We start from the raw sequence: 15,005 nt of genomic DNA, 5'->3' as shown, positions 1-15,005 counted from the left end.
CAGCTCTTGCTATGGCTCTAAAATAAAATAAAAATTAGGATCGCTCAGTGTGAAAATATTAACGTACATACATATATATATATGTACATACATATATACATATATACACACATATATATATGTACATACATATATATATACACATATACAAATATATATACATACATATGTACATACATATATATACATATATATGTAAATATATATATATATACACTACTCACAAAAAGTTAGGGATATTTGACTTTCGGGTGAAAATTATGGAAAATGTAAAAAGTTCATGCTACAGTGATATTATATCATGAAAGTAGGGCATTTAAGTAGAAGCATGCAATGGTAATTTCTTCATCTCATTCCTCATTTCTGCTCAATGTGAATCGACTTCATGTGAAAGCTGAATATCCCTAACTTTTTGTGAGTAGTGTATATACATATACATATACATATATATACACACACACACACACACTATATGCTTTAAGGGATTTCAGAAACAAAAATTTACAAAGAAAGAAAAGCATTTATTCGGCAACACTCGCTGCAGAGATAAAAGGATACTCACAGCAGTAGGAAGTAAAAGAAAAATGGAGGACATGTTACAAAGAATGGTTTAGGCAGTGGTAGAAACATCTGGTTCACTGTAGCACTTAATTTAACAACAGTTAAGAAGTTGGCGCCCTCATCACAGCTTCACTCACACAGACAAAGAAAGGTAGTAGGATTTTCTGGTAAATGCACAAACACTCAGTTAATTACCATACATACTTTACATCCACAAACATAGTTTGATTTTTTGTGATTTTGTTGGCACAAACTGTTTAAAAATCTCCAGCTTGACCCCATTCAGCATGAAGTCCTCTTCTTCGGCATCGGCAATGTAGTGCACGTTATTCAAAAGACCAAGGAATAAAGGAATATCAGAGTTTTTAAGAGTAATGAGACGTTATTGATTATAATGCCATCATGGACTAGGAGCATGATGGCCCCCTGGATTGTCAACACCTGCCTCACAGTATAGACTTCAAATCATGTAAAACAGGAAGTCATCTGCACGGTGAGAAGGGTGAGGAGGGCCAGATTACATGAACAGCCCCATTAAGAAAAACAGATCTTCTCAACCTACAACCCTCTTTTCACAGCCTCAAAAGGTTAAAATATCTACATGAAACTCTGAGAGCTCTGAGGAAGTAAAAACCCCATAGATTAGGGGTTTTCTGTGATTTACAGTCACCAAAGATTTTATTTTGGAGCAGTCCTCCTGAAAAACTTCAAAGCATCTTATGATCGATTTGTGGTAATCATGTAAGGCCTGATAACAATGGAATAAAGTAACTCTGTTTGGCAACAGGTCCTCTGATTCTTCTGTGGTCAGAAAATTACAAATCCTTGGATAAACAAAAAAAAAAAAAAAAGGGTTAAAAAGACTTTGTCTGAATGAACAAGGCTAACGCCTTCGATAGACAGGACATTAAGTGTCATCATAAATGATTACAAATATGAAAGACAGCAGCATTAGAGTTCCTTGTAAATTGAAGAACACAGATTCAAGGGCTCTATACTAAGGGAGACTAAGGATTACGCCGGTTAGGATTAAGAGCAGGTTAAGAAATTAAGAGCACTGTTGACTTGACAAAGACTCAACAATTCTGGTGTAAAATACACTGAACCACAGTCAAAGGCAGTATAATCGCTGAGTTAAACAGTGGAGAATGTCTTGAGCAGCAGAGTTAGTGTCAGTGGCAGTTTGGTCATTGGCTTACTGTGAGCCATCAAGCACTGCAGCCCGAGTCACAGTCACAACAGTGGTTATCTTCCAATGAAACAGCAACTCAGATTTCATTTAGTAAAAATGGCAAAAAAAAAAAAAAAAAAAAAAAAGATTGTTCTAAACACTACACTACAATCAGCTATTAAAAAAAGATCAAATTTCATTTGAATGACAATGGCAAGGACGCTCTGCTTTGTTCCCCAACTTAAGAGTTGTATTGTGGGTTTTTAAGGTCCATGAAGAGTTCAAAGTAAACAGCATCTTTCTTTGAAGCTCTTCTTGTTCTTCTTATTCTTTCCTTTTCCGTTTTTGTCTTTGTTTTCTGTCATTTTCTTGCCCCTTACTTCACGCATCAAGTCAAAGAATACCTGGAGAGAGAGAAACGAGGCATCATTTAAGCACTTTCACTCCTTAAGAGTCTTGCAACATGCAAATCTGATTCAGTAACGATAACATTTAAATTTGAAAATTGTTGACACACCTTGTCGACGTTGGCTCTGGTTTTGGCTGATGTCTCTACATACTGGACGCCCCACTCCTCTGCCTTCCCTCGAGCCTCATCCACAGGTACCTGCCTACGCTCCTCCAGGTCCGACTTGTTCCCCACCAGTAGGAGAGGGATTTTGTCCTCTTCCGCCTTCACCCGCAAGATCTGCTCCCTGTCAGCACAGTGTATTTTTAGTATTTTCACCAGTTTCCCTTCAGTAGATATGTGAATGACTTTTGATTGTAATAAAATCTAACATAATCTAACATGTCATGCTAACAGTTCATTAAATAAACATTTTACAAATGTCCTGATGAACTTAACATTTTTAACTGCTGGTTAGCAAGCTCAGTATAGTTGCCATTCTTCTTTGTAACCTATTGTTTTCAGGTAAACCTGTTTTCAAAAAAGCCCAACTGTGTTCCTGTAAATAGCTTTAACCACTTCCTAATTTACAACATTGAATGTGTCAAATAACAATTCCCACACTGACAGCAAGTGTTAATGAGTGGAGCTGATATGGCATAGATATAACTACAATCACTTTACTTGTAGTTCAGCAACATTTTGCAGATGTACATGATTCTACAGCGCCGTTGACTTAAATCTGCATTTGAGCTTCAGTATTTTGTTCAAGGATGAATAGAGGCTGTCTAAATTCTATCCAAACCTTCCTGCCATAACAGATCCACACTGACACTCTTCTGTCTCTACAAATATTACGTAACACAATAGAAAACCATTCATTGGGGGCAAAAAGCTAAAATAATCTTTTGAAGAGATTGTTTGGGGCCCCTGTCTATAACAAATAGACAAAACAGACAGACGTAGGCAGGATACAGTACCTGAACTCCACGGTGGCAGTGAAGGACTCGTGCTCTGTGATGGAGAAGACCAGCAGGAAGCCCTCCCCACTGCGAAAATAGTTGTCCCTGATGGCAGCGTAGTCCTCCTGGCCGGCTGTGTCCAGAATGTCGATCTGGACCTCCTCCCCATCCAGAACCACCTTCTTCCTGTAGCTGTCGGCCTTGGTGGGCTCATAGTCCTCCACAAACTGGGGATGGAAAGATACATGTCTTTGAAGATTTTAAAATGTAAAACATGCTGCAAGTTGTATTTACACGCATAAAGCATCAGCAAGGCTGATGGAGTGGAGGCGTGCCTGAGCCATCTCATGGACTTCAGACAGATGACCGAAAGATGCAACCGATATGCAGCTTGGTAGCGGAGCAAAACGTGACTGTCTCTGCCATCGAGTGTTGTTGTCACAGTAAACGACATCTGTGGTCAAGCAAGCAGTGGACTAGAGAAAAGTGTCCTCTTTATAGGAATCCTTATATTAACCCTTCTGTGGTGTAGGAGCCACTGCTGTCTCTTGCAATCATGTAACAGATAGATGCTTCTGTTTCCTGAACCAATTAGAATTTAGCACTTTGAAGCTTTGAGAGGAAGTGCTGACATAGTCAAATGTTTACTAAATAAATCATATCTAGATTAGGACATAATCTGTCATAATCTGAGGTATTACTAAATAATACGTGAACTGGTTTGACAAAGAGGTGCTTACTTCTCTATCTGGTCACCTTGAACCAATAGCAGTTGTAAGTTGTTCACAGGGGTGTGTGGACTCACCTCATCATACATGAACTGCAGGGTGAGGGCTGACTTCCCCACGCCTCCACTGCCCACCATTATCACCTTGTGCAGTGCCAGGGAGCTTTGGTTTTTACTTTTACTGGTAGCCATCCCTAGATTCTTCTTTGCGTCTCTTTCACACACTCACACACATGCAAACCCACACACCCACACCCACACACACACACACACACCCACGCACACACGTCTCTGCACCCAGGCACTCTTGGACACAACCTGTGAATGACAAAAGTGGAAACATATCAGTACCTACAGTAAATAACCTCCATACATGGAGAACACAAGTGCAGGGACAGATGGCAGTTGTTACTTAACGGCTTTCACTATGATAGTAAGTAGCTGTGCCAAGGCGCTAGGCTTTGCTCCAACAAATCTTGAATCCTAACCCCCACCCTTCCCATTAAAGTGCCAAATTGCCTACTCATGAATCCTAGAACTTTATGAAGTTCGTCATCAAAAGGTCGTTGCAGCTGATCAGAAGTAATGAAGCCATCATTCTCCAGTGCAAGACGGCATTTAGAAATGCATTAAAATAGGGCATCATGCGCTAACCTAGTTAAAAAGACGGGAGACGTCACTGGCCATCTATCTGCACCCCTGCCCTCAGAGGGTGAAAGCTCAGAGTTGACCGCTTTCTTCCACCTTCCATCTCTGTCAGACACAACTTCAAACAGAGTGCAAACTGACTACATCGTAAATGTCGGCCTGTCATGTCTTAACTTGCACAGCCTTTGGATGGACAGGAAATGATTGTATCAAGAGAGTGAGATGTGAACAGGTCTATCAAAAGACAAGCCAAAACAAGTCGTCAATCTGCCTTTAGTAGCCATCTATTGGCAGGACAGAATTCAACCAAGACAACAAGTGCTACTGTGGTTATTATATCTTTGACCAGAGAGGGCAACTAATACATTAGATTAGTCGGAACTAGGGATGCACAAATTATTCTATTATTGATTGGGTAGTAGCTGCTTAAAAATATGTCCACGGCAGCATGCCTGAAATGAAAATGATGCCTAATATTATGTAGACATTTATTTTAGCCTTAATAGTCCATTTCTATTTAATTTTGACAATTACATGCCACATTTGTCATACATAGAAGTTGAATATTTTACTAATTTTTGCTAATTTCTAAAAACTTGCTTGATGACTGAACAAAACACTACCCTTACATATTCACAAAACCTTGCTAACACTTCTTATAGAAAAGTGTCCATCTGTTGAAACTGTAGAAAGTATGTTTTTTTGCATTTAAGCTGTAAACAGTTCATTTACATTAGCCTGACTGCAGACCATCACAGTTTCTATATAGTAGGTTAACTGCACTTGTGTGAGATAGACCTGTGGTCTTATTGCAAAGAAATTAAGAATATTTATAGCTGCATCAGCTCACATTACCATAAACAATGATTAGATATTGACAAGAATGTCAATACTGAGCGTCCCTCCTTTGACTGTAATGGTACATTGCATGAAAACAGGCATTAAAACACCCATTGAAGGCCTTTTTAATGATTGTTTAATCCTTCAGAGACAGGGTCTGGCATTTTGCCTTTTACTGTAATGGTCGATAGCTGTACGTGAATAACAGAAAAGTGAAATCCTGTACTTCCAAATCATGGGATGCATCTTAGCCCACTGAGACTCTGGGTTGTCCAAACAAACCATCGTCCAAACCAATATCGTGTGTTCTTATGATGCAGCAGATATCCAAGCCCATCACTTCCTGTGGACAAGCTTACTGACACAATTATACTGATTAATACTAATGACATTCAGCTTTCATCCGTTAATCCTGAGTTTTACTCACGGTTGTTATCTGGGCTCCACCCTTGGCAATCCTGTGGGATGGGTCAACAGTAGGCAACCAGCAATCCAACACCCAGCCATTTATTCACCTCACTACAATAATGTCAACCGATGTCAGATTATATAAATACAAACTGTCATCTTGAGCCGAGAAGCCATAGAGCAGGAGTTGTGACAGACACTTTGACTTGGTATCCTGAAAGTCCGTCTGTCAAATGACTCAATACTGCTGTCACATCACAGGAACCGACCTATTCTTTTCCTTTACCTTCTTTCACCCCTATAATTTTATCTCCATGTGTAGAAAGAAAAATTACTTCCCTCCTCTTGGGGTGTCACACTAATGGGAGCACTGAGCTGATTCATAGCTTTATTCATAATCTGCTCCTCCCTGACAGTAAACATTTCACTTCAGCTCATACGGCGAGACAAGTGTGCTCTGAGAGTTAACCAGACAAGGCTGAGGGCAGGAAAAAAAAAAACTCATACCTTCAACCTTTTGTGTATTTACACTAAGGTTTTCATTAGAAATAAAGACAAAATGCCTCGATCTCACAGGAGCCCATGAAACCAGCCAAAAGGCCTTTAAGATTTCCATAATTGTTATTTCACATAAGCATTGTAAACTCCTGGCATGAAAATATATATCAACAATTTCTACATAAATGTGCAATTGTGCTTGTGAGCATTTGCTGCAACACTTCCTTGCATTGTCCAAAAGAAGAGGGGAACATGTGGTTTGCATCAAGTTAACCTACGCTTCAGTATGCCAGCTATAGTGTGACGGCTGTGTGGATGCTGAGGATGTGGCATCATGGTTCCACTCTCTCTGACCAGGAAGTAGAGTCTGACCTGTGCTCTTCCTGTCTTTGTTATCAGTAACCAGGCCAGTGAAAGGGCCCATGGGAAGGATATAGACACAAACACACACACACCTTCTGAAACAACCTAAGCCAAACTCAGCACTGATGCATTGGGATCACCTTTTAAATTATTCACTTAACCCGCTTCCCTCTGTGCATGTACACACAGATCCCAATGCTATAAATAAAGCAATCACAGTTAACAAAGTCAAGGTAAATATATACATGCTTAGCACATGAAAGTGCTTTTTGCAACTTTTCCAAAGGAAGTTCAGACCTCAGGGGAGGGGTTCCACCATATTTCCACTAGCTGCAGTTCACCACCAGTTGCATGCAGGGTTATAGTGGAGGGCACTTGCAAAAAACAGGAATTAACATTCAGACTTTAGACCCAGATATGGAACTGGAGACTCCTTGCTACTGGTTTTTAGGGGATGTAGGTTTATGGAGAAGGATGGGTATAATCTAACTGTGGTTGCTAAGTCCCTGAAATATAGACGACACCAGTGCAGGGTGAGCTACAGGGATTCATTAAGATTCCCATTTGAGAATAGGCCCATGTTCCATCCCTGCTCATCTCAACACTTTGGCAGGGATGCTCTAAGGTTTGCCAGGACTCACACAGATACTAATAAAAGATTACAGCAGCTGATGAGTTTCTCTCTCTCTCTGTGTGCATTCCAGAGGTCACAGGGGTGAGGGGATTTCCTCTCCCCACCTGATGGAGAAAGCAGGGGCTTTTCTGGCCCACTTACAATGCAGCAGGTTCCAAGGATCTGAGAAGAAGATTAGTTCAGAGTGGCTGTTTCTCTCATCATCAGTACTGGTCAACTGAGTCAACCAAAACAATCTGAGGTGGCCTAGCGTGGGTGTGGTTGAACTGAAACACTACAGTGTTGTACTGATGCTATGTGGATATCCAACAGACAGGATATGATGTCACTTGAGGGAATTCACTCATGGTGAAATTCCACTTAAAAATATTATGATATTCATCCTACTTTAAAACCCGTTTTGCCTCTCCACTTTCCCTCCTGCACCACCAACTCTAACTTATATCTAAACAGATCCTTCCTTGATAGTTGCCAGCAATGCACAACTCCCTCATTCTACCACTCCTAGACTGAAAATGTTCTTCATTACTACCATGTGCTTCAGCTACCCATCGAACTAGTCATAATTACAGCTCACTGTGGAGAAAACAATACGACCTAGATGAATCACCTCAATCATGAGGTGTGTAAGAATGGGTTTTCCATAACGCACAACAACTGGGATTCAAGAGTTGTTTATCACAGATTAAACAATTATGCACGATTTAAAAGTAAATCACAGTAGAGGCATCGCAGCAATGTGTTTAGTCAAGATAGAGTAGTTATAATAATCACTGCCAGTGGAGGTCAGAAAATGATACGGCCTACTTAAAAAGACGGTTTACAGGAGTAAGGAAGACATTTTCAAAAAGCACACCACGATGCATACTAACAACCCTTGGCCAGGGGAGCGCACAGAGGAGCCTTTGATGAAACCGGGCAGCAGGCCGGCCAGCAGGGAACTAAATCCTCTCTGTGTTACAATCCTTCCTACTTCAGCAACACTAAGTGGGCTGCTTTTTCAAATACACCTCTTTTCTAAAAAATATTGCAGTCTTCACTGGTTCTGTTCAGCTGTCAACAACAATGACTCAGGTAAAACATCACACCATGTTATGGTAGTGTTTATATAGAGCAAATACATTATTACACGATGACACTGTGATGCAAAAGCTTTTTTTGGGGTTTAACACACAACAGATATTCTTTCTAACCGTCCCCGCAGCTGACCCTGATGATCCCATCTAAACACTCATGTCTTTCCCATTACTTAAGCATTCCACTGGATTAATTCAGGGTGGATAGAAAGAGTTCAGATCTCTGCATGCTTTCAATTTGTACCTGCTGAGTAACTCCGCACTGTCCACTACTTAACTTGCTATATATTTCTTTGCCTGGCAGGAAACACAATAGTCTCACTTACATACCACCCACATCATGCTAGGGGCCTGCTGTGCTATCATGGTTTACAATTTAGGGATTTGTAAACCACGACAACACCACAAGAAAAACTCACAATCCCTCTCCCTCACAGCTCAGATGCGCCCATGGGACCTATGTCTGTAAATCTCACTCCTCTGTGCTTTCTGTAGCATTTTGAAAAGCAGTCAACCTCATTCTGCCCTGCTGGAACCACAGAGCATACAGGAGCCTATAGCTAAAACTAACATAAATGGGCACACAACAATACATTCATGGGCTGAGACACCCTTCTTGCTGCATGTTGGTGAAATTACAGCCTTGTCTGGAAGAGCACAGGGCACATTCAGAGAGCAGGTGTGTGTCAATGGATAGATGAGCAGTGGAGCAGAGTGGAGGGAAAAAAGGCTGAGTGAAGTGGTGTGAATGATGAGAGGGATCTCAAATCTCTCCACTCTGCACATATCCTCTACATACCCGAACCGTGTGGCAAACTCAGTTTGACAGGCTCTAAATATTAACATGCTAAAGTCATAGTAGCATGCTACTGAAACTGACAGACAAGCTGATTAACAGCAACTGACAGACAAGCTGATTAACATATTCATAGGTAACTGCTCATCATTTTCCAACCCATGCTTTGTTTTAACACTGTCACACATACACGTAGGATATAAGATAAGTAGCCTGAAATTGACCAAACTAAGCATAGTATCTCGCATAATATATTGTGGCCATGATGCGTAGTTATAATGATTTCTATGGAGGCAAACAGCCTACGCACTAAGCCTCTCCAACAACCTAACTAAGCTAAACAGGCCCCTGGCCACTGATTGCCAGCAGTGGGTTATGGGGAATTGATGCATCAAAAAAGTAGAATTATCATTTGTTCTGCAAAAGAATACTTACATAACTTGTTCCTCTTCCTTGTGGGAAACAGGATGTACTGCTTTTCATGATTGGTCCCTTATACATAGCAATCATATCTACTATACATATATACCAGTAAGTCATACTGGCTGCCTTGGGGGGAGAATATTCACTCTATCCTTAAGGTCCAGGAAAGTTAAATTGTCTGATTCACATGTCTTGGAAAGGAGTTGGTTATTCCCAGCAAGAAAAGTATTTGCAGTTAGTTGTGCATTTTGTAAAACTTTCATACACCAAAGACAATTAGAATTTAATTCTTCCTATTTTATGACTAATTTTTTTACATATTTTTTTAATTGTCAAAAAGTCAAAAATGAATTCTTACATGTACCTGTCCAACAAGGTATGCATTACAGTATATATTTTGTCAGATGACAAAAATCTGCTGGATAAGGCCCCAGTTAATGACATCTCCCTGCCTCTTGTGCAACTGTGACATGGGCATGATTTTTCTTAGTTAATCACTATATGAACTATGCTTGATGAATTAACATTCACACAAAATATATAAACCTCTCTTCCTCCCTACTAGCAAGCAGACAATTGATGGCAACTTGTTATGCACTTATCTACATCGCTATTTCCTGCACATAATCCCTCACTTTCCAAGTCCAGTAAAAATAAAAGCCTTACACAGGTCTTTCTGCCCTTTCCCTCCACTTCCACTGCCAACATCATTAGCAGATGGTTTTCTGACTCCAGAACTATTACACACCTATTACATTCGGGAACCTCGTCAGAAAATTTAAAACTGATCCGAAAAGCAGATGGAGCTCTTTGATATGAGCCAAACAGATTAGGTCCAAAATGAGGGGAATAAAGTCTTGTAGAAAATGCGTGTCACATTCTGATAAGTTGCAGTAATGGGAAGGAACCAGAGGGATTAGCATTAAGAAAAACATTCAAGTGAAGAAGAACATGTTTGGCACTACAGGGATAAACATCCAGAGATTCTTGACAGAGAAAGAAGAGGAATATGGGGCCAGTTCAGCCTCATTCACAAGACCTTTCTCCACCTCTGATGTAATTTGCTTGCTATGGGAGTACAACTATGCAGAAATCTGTATCTTTGCCAGAATATACCACAATCCAGCTGTGTTGTTGTTTCCATTAAGCGGCTACAACGTTGCTAACGCTGGCCAATGCCAATCAAGGCACGGACCCATTTCATTAGTTCAAATTTCACTGGGGACTAAATGTTGTTTCAGGCATTTTCCTAAAAAAAGTCTGGAACAACATTTTCTAAAAGAAATAATTATATATTGTGGTGCGTTAAATACCTGGACAAAACAAAATATCAGCCATCAATAGGTCCAAAACAAAACCATCTGCATTAGATTTTAAAAAACCTGGAGGATACTGGTGGAGCTGAACATACTCTGATTGTGCTGGGATTAGCATTGTGCTCATGAGTTGTTTACCAGGGGGTTGACTGCATGTCATTCCAGACCTGTTAACTGTGATATTCAGCTACACTTGAACTTAACTCACAGGTTTCACCCTTCAACACATTTAATCTGGGGACACACAACATGAGGTTTCAGGCTTGGAATTGTGGAAGACCTCACACACCTCAACGGTATTTTCACTGATCTAGTCGTTGTGGCACTACACAATAACAATCAACTTCAGAATCTGAGATCTCACTCCAACGGACATTATCCTCCAAGGCTTTGTACCAGCCGCTAATCATGTATACACTGTTATGAACTTCGGGACTGAGCATGGCTACTGAGGGTGTAGTCTGAGATTCGATGTGTGTCTCTTAACTCCACCACAAGACACACTTGTGATTAAATCAAATTTGTTTGATCCAAACCAGCAGGTCTTTGAAACGCCCCAAACCGATCAATAAAATCAATACTGAATCTTTACAAACCTCATAATACAAGCCAATAAGAGAATAATCAAGTTTCCAAACGCGTATAAGTCACCTTTACTGTGCCATTTTAATATACTGCAGCTTAACTACACATTTGATTTTCATCGACAAGCCTTTTCCATTGCACTTAAACACACTCTCTGATAGACAGAGAAGATGGCTAGTGCAATAATTTAAGTTAAAAAATAAGTTATTGTTTGTTATCAATAATGCCTCTCTGAGGGTTGGGAGAGCCCAGATTGGCCATCATTCTCCTCTAGCAAATTTCCAGCCTTTGCTTTGATGGCTGGCATGTGTATGTTAACAGCTGATTTAATGATGAGTCTTTTTTTTACTTTCTTTCAACCCTTTATTTTGGACATTCATCACACATTATAACCGTAACCCTTGTGCCACATTGCTAATGTCTCAGTACTGTGTAACCTGTCAACAGCAAACTGGTTCTGGTTGGGGCTAATAATGCCTCAGGCGTGTAACATGTAGCCCTCAAATAAAAGCCAACAAGCACTGACTGAGTGATCAATTATTCTTTCGCTATATGTTTTGAATAAATTACCAGGCAAATCTGGAGTGGAGCACATCCCTAAAGCCTCTCCAAGCCATAAAAATCCTGCATCTATTCAGTAAAGAAGACTATGGAGAAAAGATCATAAGCAAGTTTAAGTATTTTGTGTTTAAACTAGGCCTTATTCACCCTTGAGACACACAAATTTGGATGATGAATTATATTTGTCACTTTCCCCTGACACCAAAAAACGAGGATTATTAATGAGATGGAATAAGTGTGTGTTGCTTTGCCAACACTATTTTCAATACCCTCAACCTGTGTGCAAACTAAAAAGAGTTGAAAACGTTACACCCATCTGCAAAATGGATGCATCAGTAAACACAACAGTCACTGCTCAACTACAAATTGGTTGTAACACATTGGTTAAGTTGCCTCTGCCTTAAAAAACTGTACTATTTTGTATGTTTTTATTGTATTTTTTTTGTATTTTGGTGACCACATTCCTTAGCTGCCTTTAGAGGAGTAAAAAGACTCGAGAGCAGGGTCGAGGGATCAGCAAGGGCCCTTCTTAACAGAGAAAAAAGAAAGAGATTTAACTTTCTGATGTGATTTAGTAGATTGGACATACAGGAAATAACGCGTGTAATAGCTGCATTGGACCCCACAGAAGGAACTAATACGAGCCAGAGTGGTAAAGTGGAAAAATACTGTGTTACAGTTTTTGCTGACAGTTAGGATTACACCAACGTTGGCTGAAGGAACCATGAGCCAGCTTGGGTGTGTCATCTCCTCAGGGGGAAAACTTTTCAGCACAAACGAGTCGGAGTAACTCTTGATGGGAATACGAATTACAACAGTTAACTGTAACAAGTAGCTAATCAAACGTAACATTAGCTCAGCTAAACCAACTGAAAACGCCTACGTTTGATCTGTCGAAGGTAACTTCTCTCTTGAGTTTACACTTGCGTTATAAACTAACGCTAGTGTCTAACGGCAGCTGACCATCAACGCAAAATCCCATAAAGCTAAACATGGACTTTGGTTTTACGACTACCGTTTTAGCTAAACAACGTGAGTTACCGCAGCACCACAACGTTAGCTAAAGGGATACAAACACATTAAAACATATTTGCTCAATTCGTTCATTTAAAAAGGAGGGAATTTTACATAGTGCCCTCAAATAATGCTAATTTTGTCCACATCAGCAAAGCTAAACAACAGAGACTTGGTAGCTAACCTTAAGATAACTTACCAGCGAGTAACGTTAACAACATGACGTCTGATGTTAGCGTAACGTTACATCCATTTAGCATATACATAAACGACACGGAAACTACGACACTAAAGCAGACATTTACACTAACGTTAGCTAGTTACTTAAACCCAAGTCGAATTGGGAAGCGATGTTAAGCGATCACCTTTCTGGGTCTTTTGGTCGCGCGTCCTACCTTAAAGCAAGTGTGGTACCTTGTTGCTCTCTCACGGCCGTGTTAAGAAACTCCCAATTACTCCATCCCATTAAGATATTTCTGAAGTCTTACCAAAGCAGGATTTGTATTTCTGCCCGCGGTTGATGTTATCTTGACGACTGCATCAATAGAGCACTTCGGGGCATTGGTTCTCCAAATGCAAACCGCTTCTGCAACAAAAGCCCCACCTTCCGGATGTAACAGCTACAGATGACAGGATGTAACGTCACCATCGCCCCTCAGTGGCTGTATTCGAAATCGCCTACTACATACTACCGACAAATATAGTATGTAGTATGCAGTACATGCGGCATACTGATTTTCATATTAGTATGCACTATGAATCGATTCAAATCGATTTATTTTGCAGTATGTCCAGCACCTCAGACTTCCCCCCTCAGACCTCTCTCCCCAGGTCCCTCTCATGCAGGCATTAGAGTATTCATTCATATCTGAATATATGATTTATATATATGATTTCAAAAATGTAGACCACGGCAAATTCCTTGTAATGTATGTTACTTGGCAATAAACAGTTTCTGATTCTGATTGTGATTCTGATTAGCAATACGTGCACACTCACTGACCAACTTAAGCATAACTTAATGACCATAGACATACTAACTTGCAAGATATCTAATATAATAATAACAATAATAAGAAGAATAGTAATTAATAGTAATAATAATAATAATAATAATAATCAGGACTGTATCTATGTGTCAGCCCTGTGATTGACTGGTGACCTGTCCAGGGTGTACTCCGCCTCTTGCCCAATGACAGCTGGGATCGGCTGACAAATTTGTTCAGAAACAGATTTTGGTGGACTGGTAAGGTGAAATAAGTGAAAGTTTACGTAACAATAATGGCAAACCACCGCCAGCACTTTGCATTGTGGGTCACAGTATATAGTATAATTTCCCCCCAGGGATCAATAAAGTATTTCTGATTCTGATTTTCAGAAAGTTGAGTTGAGTCAAATTTTAATGACCTCAACAAAAGTGAAAAAATGAACTTTAGTCAACTAAAAAAATTTTAGTTGAGACAAGTTGAGGAAATTTAAAAAGGCAAAAAAAAAATAAGTTTAGCCAGCTCAAAAAAGCGTTCAGTCAACCCAAATAATTTTGAAAAAATTAAGTTGAGTCAACTCAAAAACAGTAAAAAAAAAAAAAAAAAATTAAGTTGCGTTGACTTAAGCATTTTTGAAAAATTAAATTGGTTCAACTCAAAAATTAAAAAAAAAAATAGCTTCATTCAACTTAAAAAAAATTTGAAAAATGAATTTGGGTGAACTCAAAAAAGTAAAAAAAAAATGAGGTTAGGGTTAGGGTTAGTTACTTAAAAAAAGAAAAAAATAATTTCCATCAACTCAAAATTCTTTCAAAAAAAATAAGTTGACTGAACTTAAAAAAGTAAAAAATCAAGTTGAGTCAACTCAAAAATGTAAAAAAAAATTAAGTTGAGTCAACTCTAAAAAATAAATTATGTCAACTCAAAAAAATTTAGTTGAGTCAATTTAAAAAAATTTAGTCTATGTCAATCAAACTATGTCAGTTGAAAAAAATAAATGGAACTAACTTAAAAAACGTAATTATGTAAACTCAAAAAGATTAAGTTG

At 39.4% G+C, this 15,005-nt stretch overlaps 1 protein-coding gene across 1 annotated transcript; it reads right to left on the bottom strand.

Moving 5' to 3' along the window:
* Window positions 1-500: 500 nt before the first annotated feature.
* ralba (v-ral simian leukemia viral oncogene homolog Ba (ras related)) lies at window positions 501-13,515 on the bottom strand. The gene is made up of 5 exons (XM_070914240.1): window positions 13,460-13,515; window positions 3,888-4,127; window positions 3,101-3,309; window positions 2,250-2,427; window positions 501-2,136 (listed from the first exon to the last, which is right to left on the bottom strand). The coding sequence occupies exons 2-5, from the start codon at window positions 3,999-4,001 to the stop codon at window positions 2,014-2,016; spliced, it is 624 nt and encodes a 207-aa protein (XP_070770341.1). The 5' UTR covers window positions 4,002-4,127; window positions 13,460-13,515; the 3' UTR covers window positions 501-2,013.
* Window positions 13,516-15,005: the final 1,490 nt, after the last annotated feature.

Source organism: Enoplosus armatus, chromosome 11, assembly GCF_043641665.1.
Source record: "Enoplosus armatus isolate fEnoArm2 chromosome 11, fEnoArm2.hap1, whole genome shotgun sequence".
In the NCBI taxonomy this organism is placed as follows: domain Eukaryota; kingdom Metazoa; phylum Chordata; class Actinopteri; order Centrarchiformes; family Enoplosidae; genus Enoplosus; species Enoplosus armatus.
The sequence above is the reverse complement of the archived record's forward strand: the minus strand, read 5'-3'. Positions and strand labels throughout refer to the sequence as shown.

Coding starts and splice junctions, on each gene's coding strand:
- ralba (XM_070914240.1), bottom strand. CDS start 4,001: ATGGCTACCAGTAAAAGTAAAAACCAAAGCTCCCTGGCACTGCACAAG. Junction 3,310..3,887: donor TGCAGTTCATGTATGATGAG/GTGAGTCCACAC, acceptor TTCCATCCCCAG/TTTGTGGAGGACTATGAGCC. Junction 2,428..3,100: donor ACTGCCACCGTGGAGTTCAG/GTACTGTATCCT, acceptor CTGTGCTGACAG/GGAGCAGATCTTGCGGGTGA.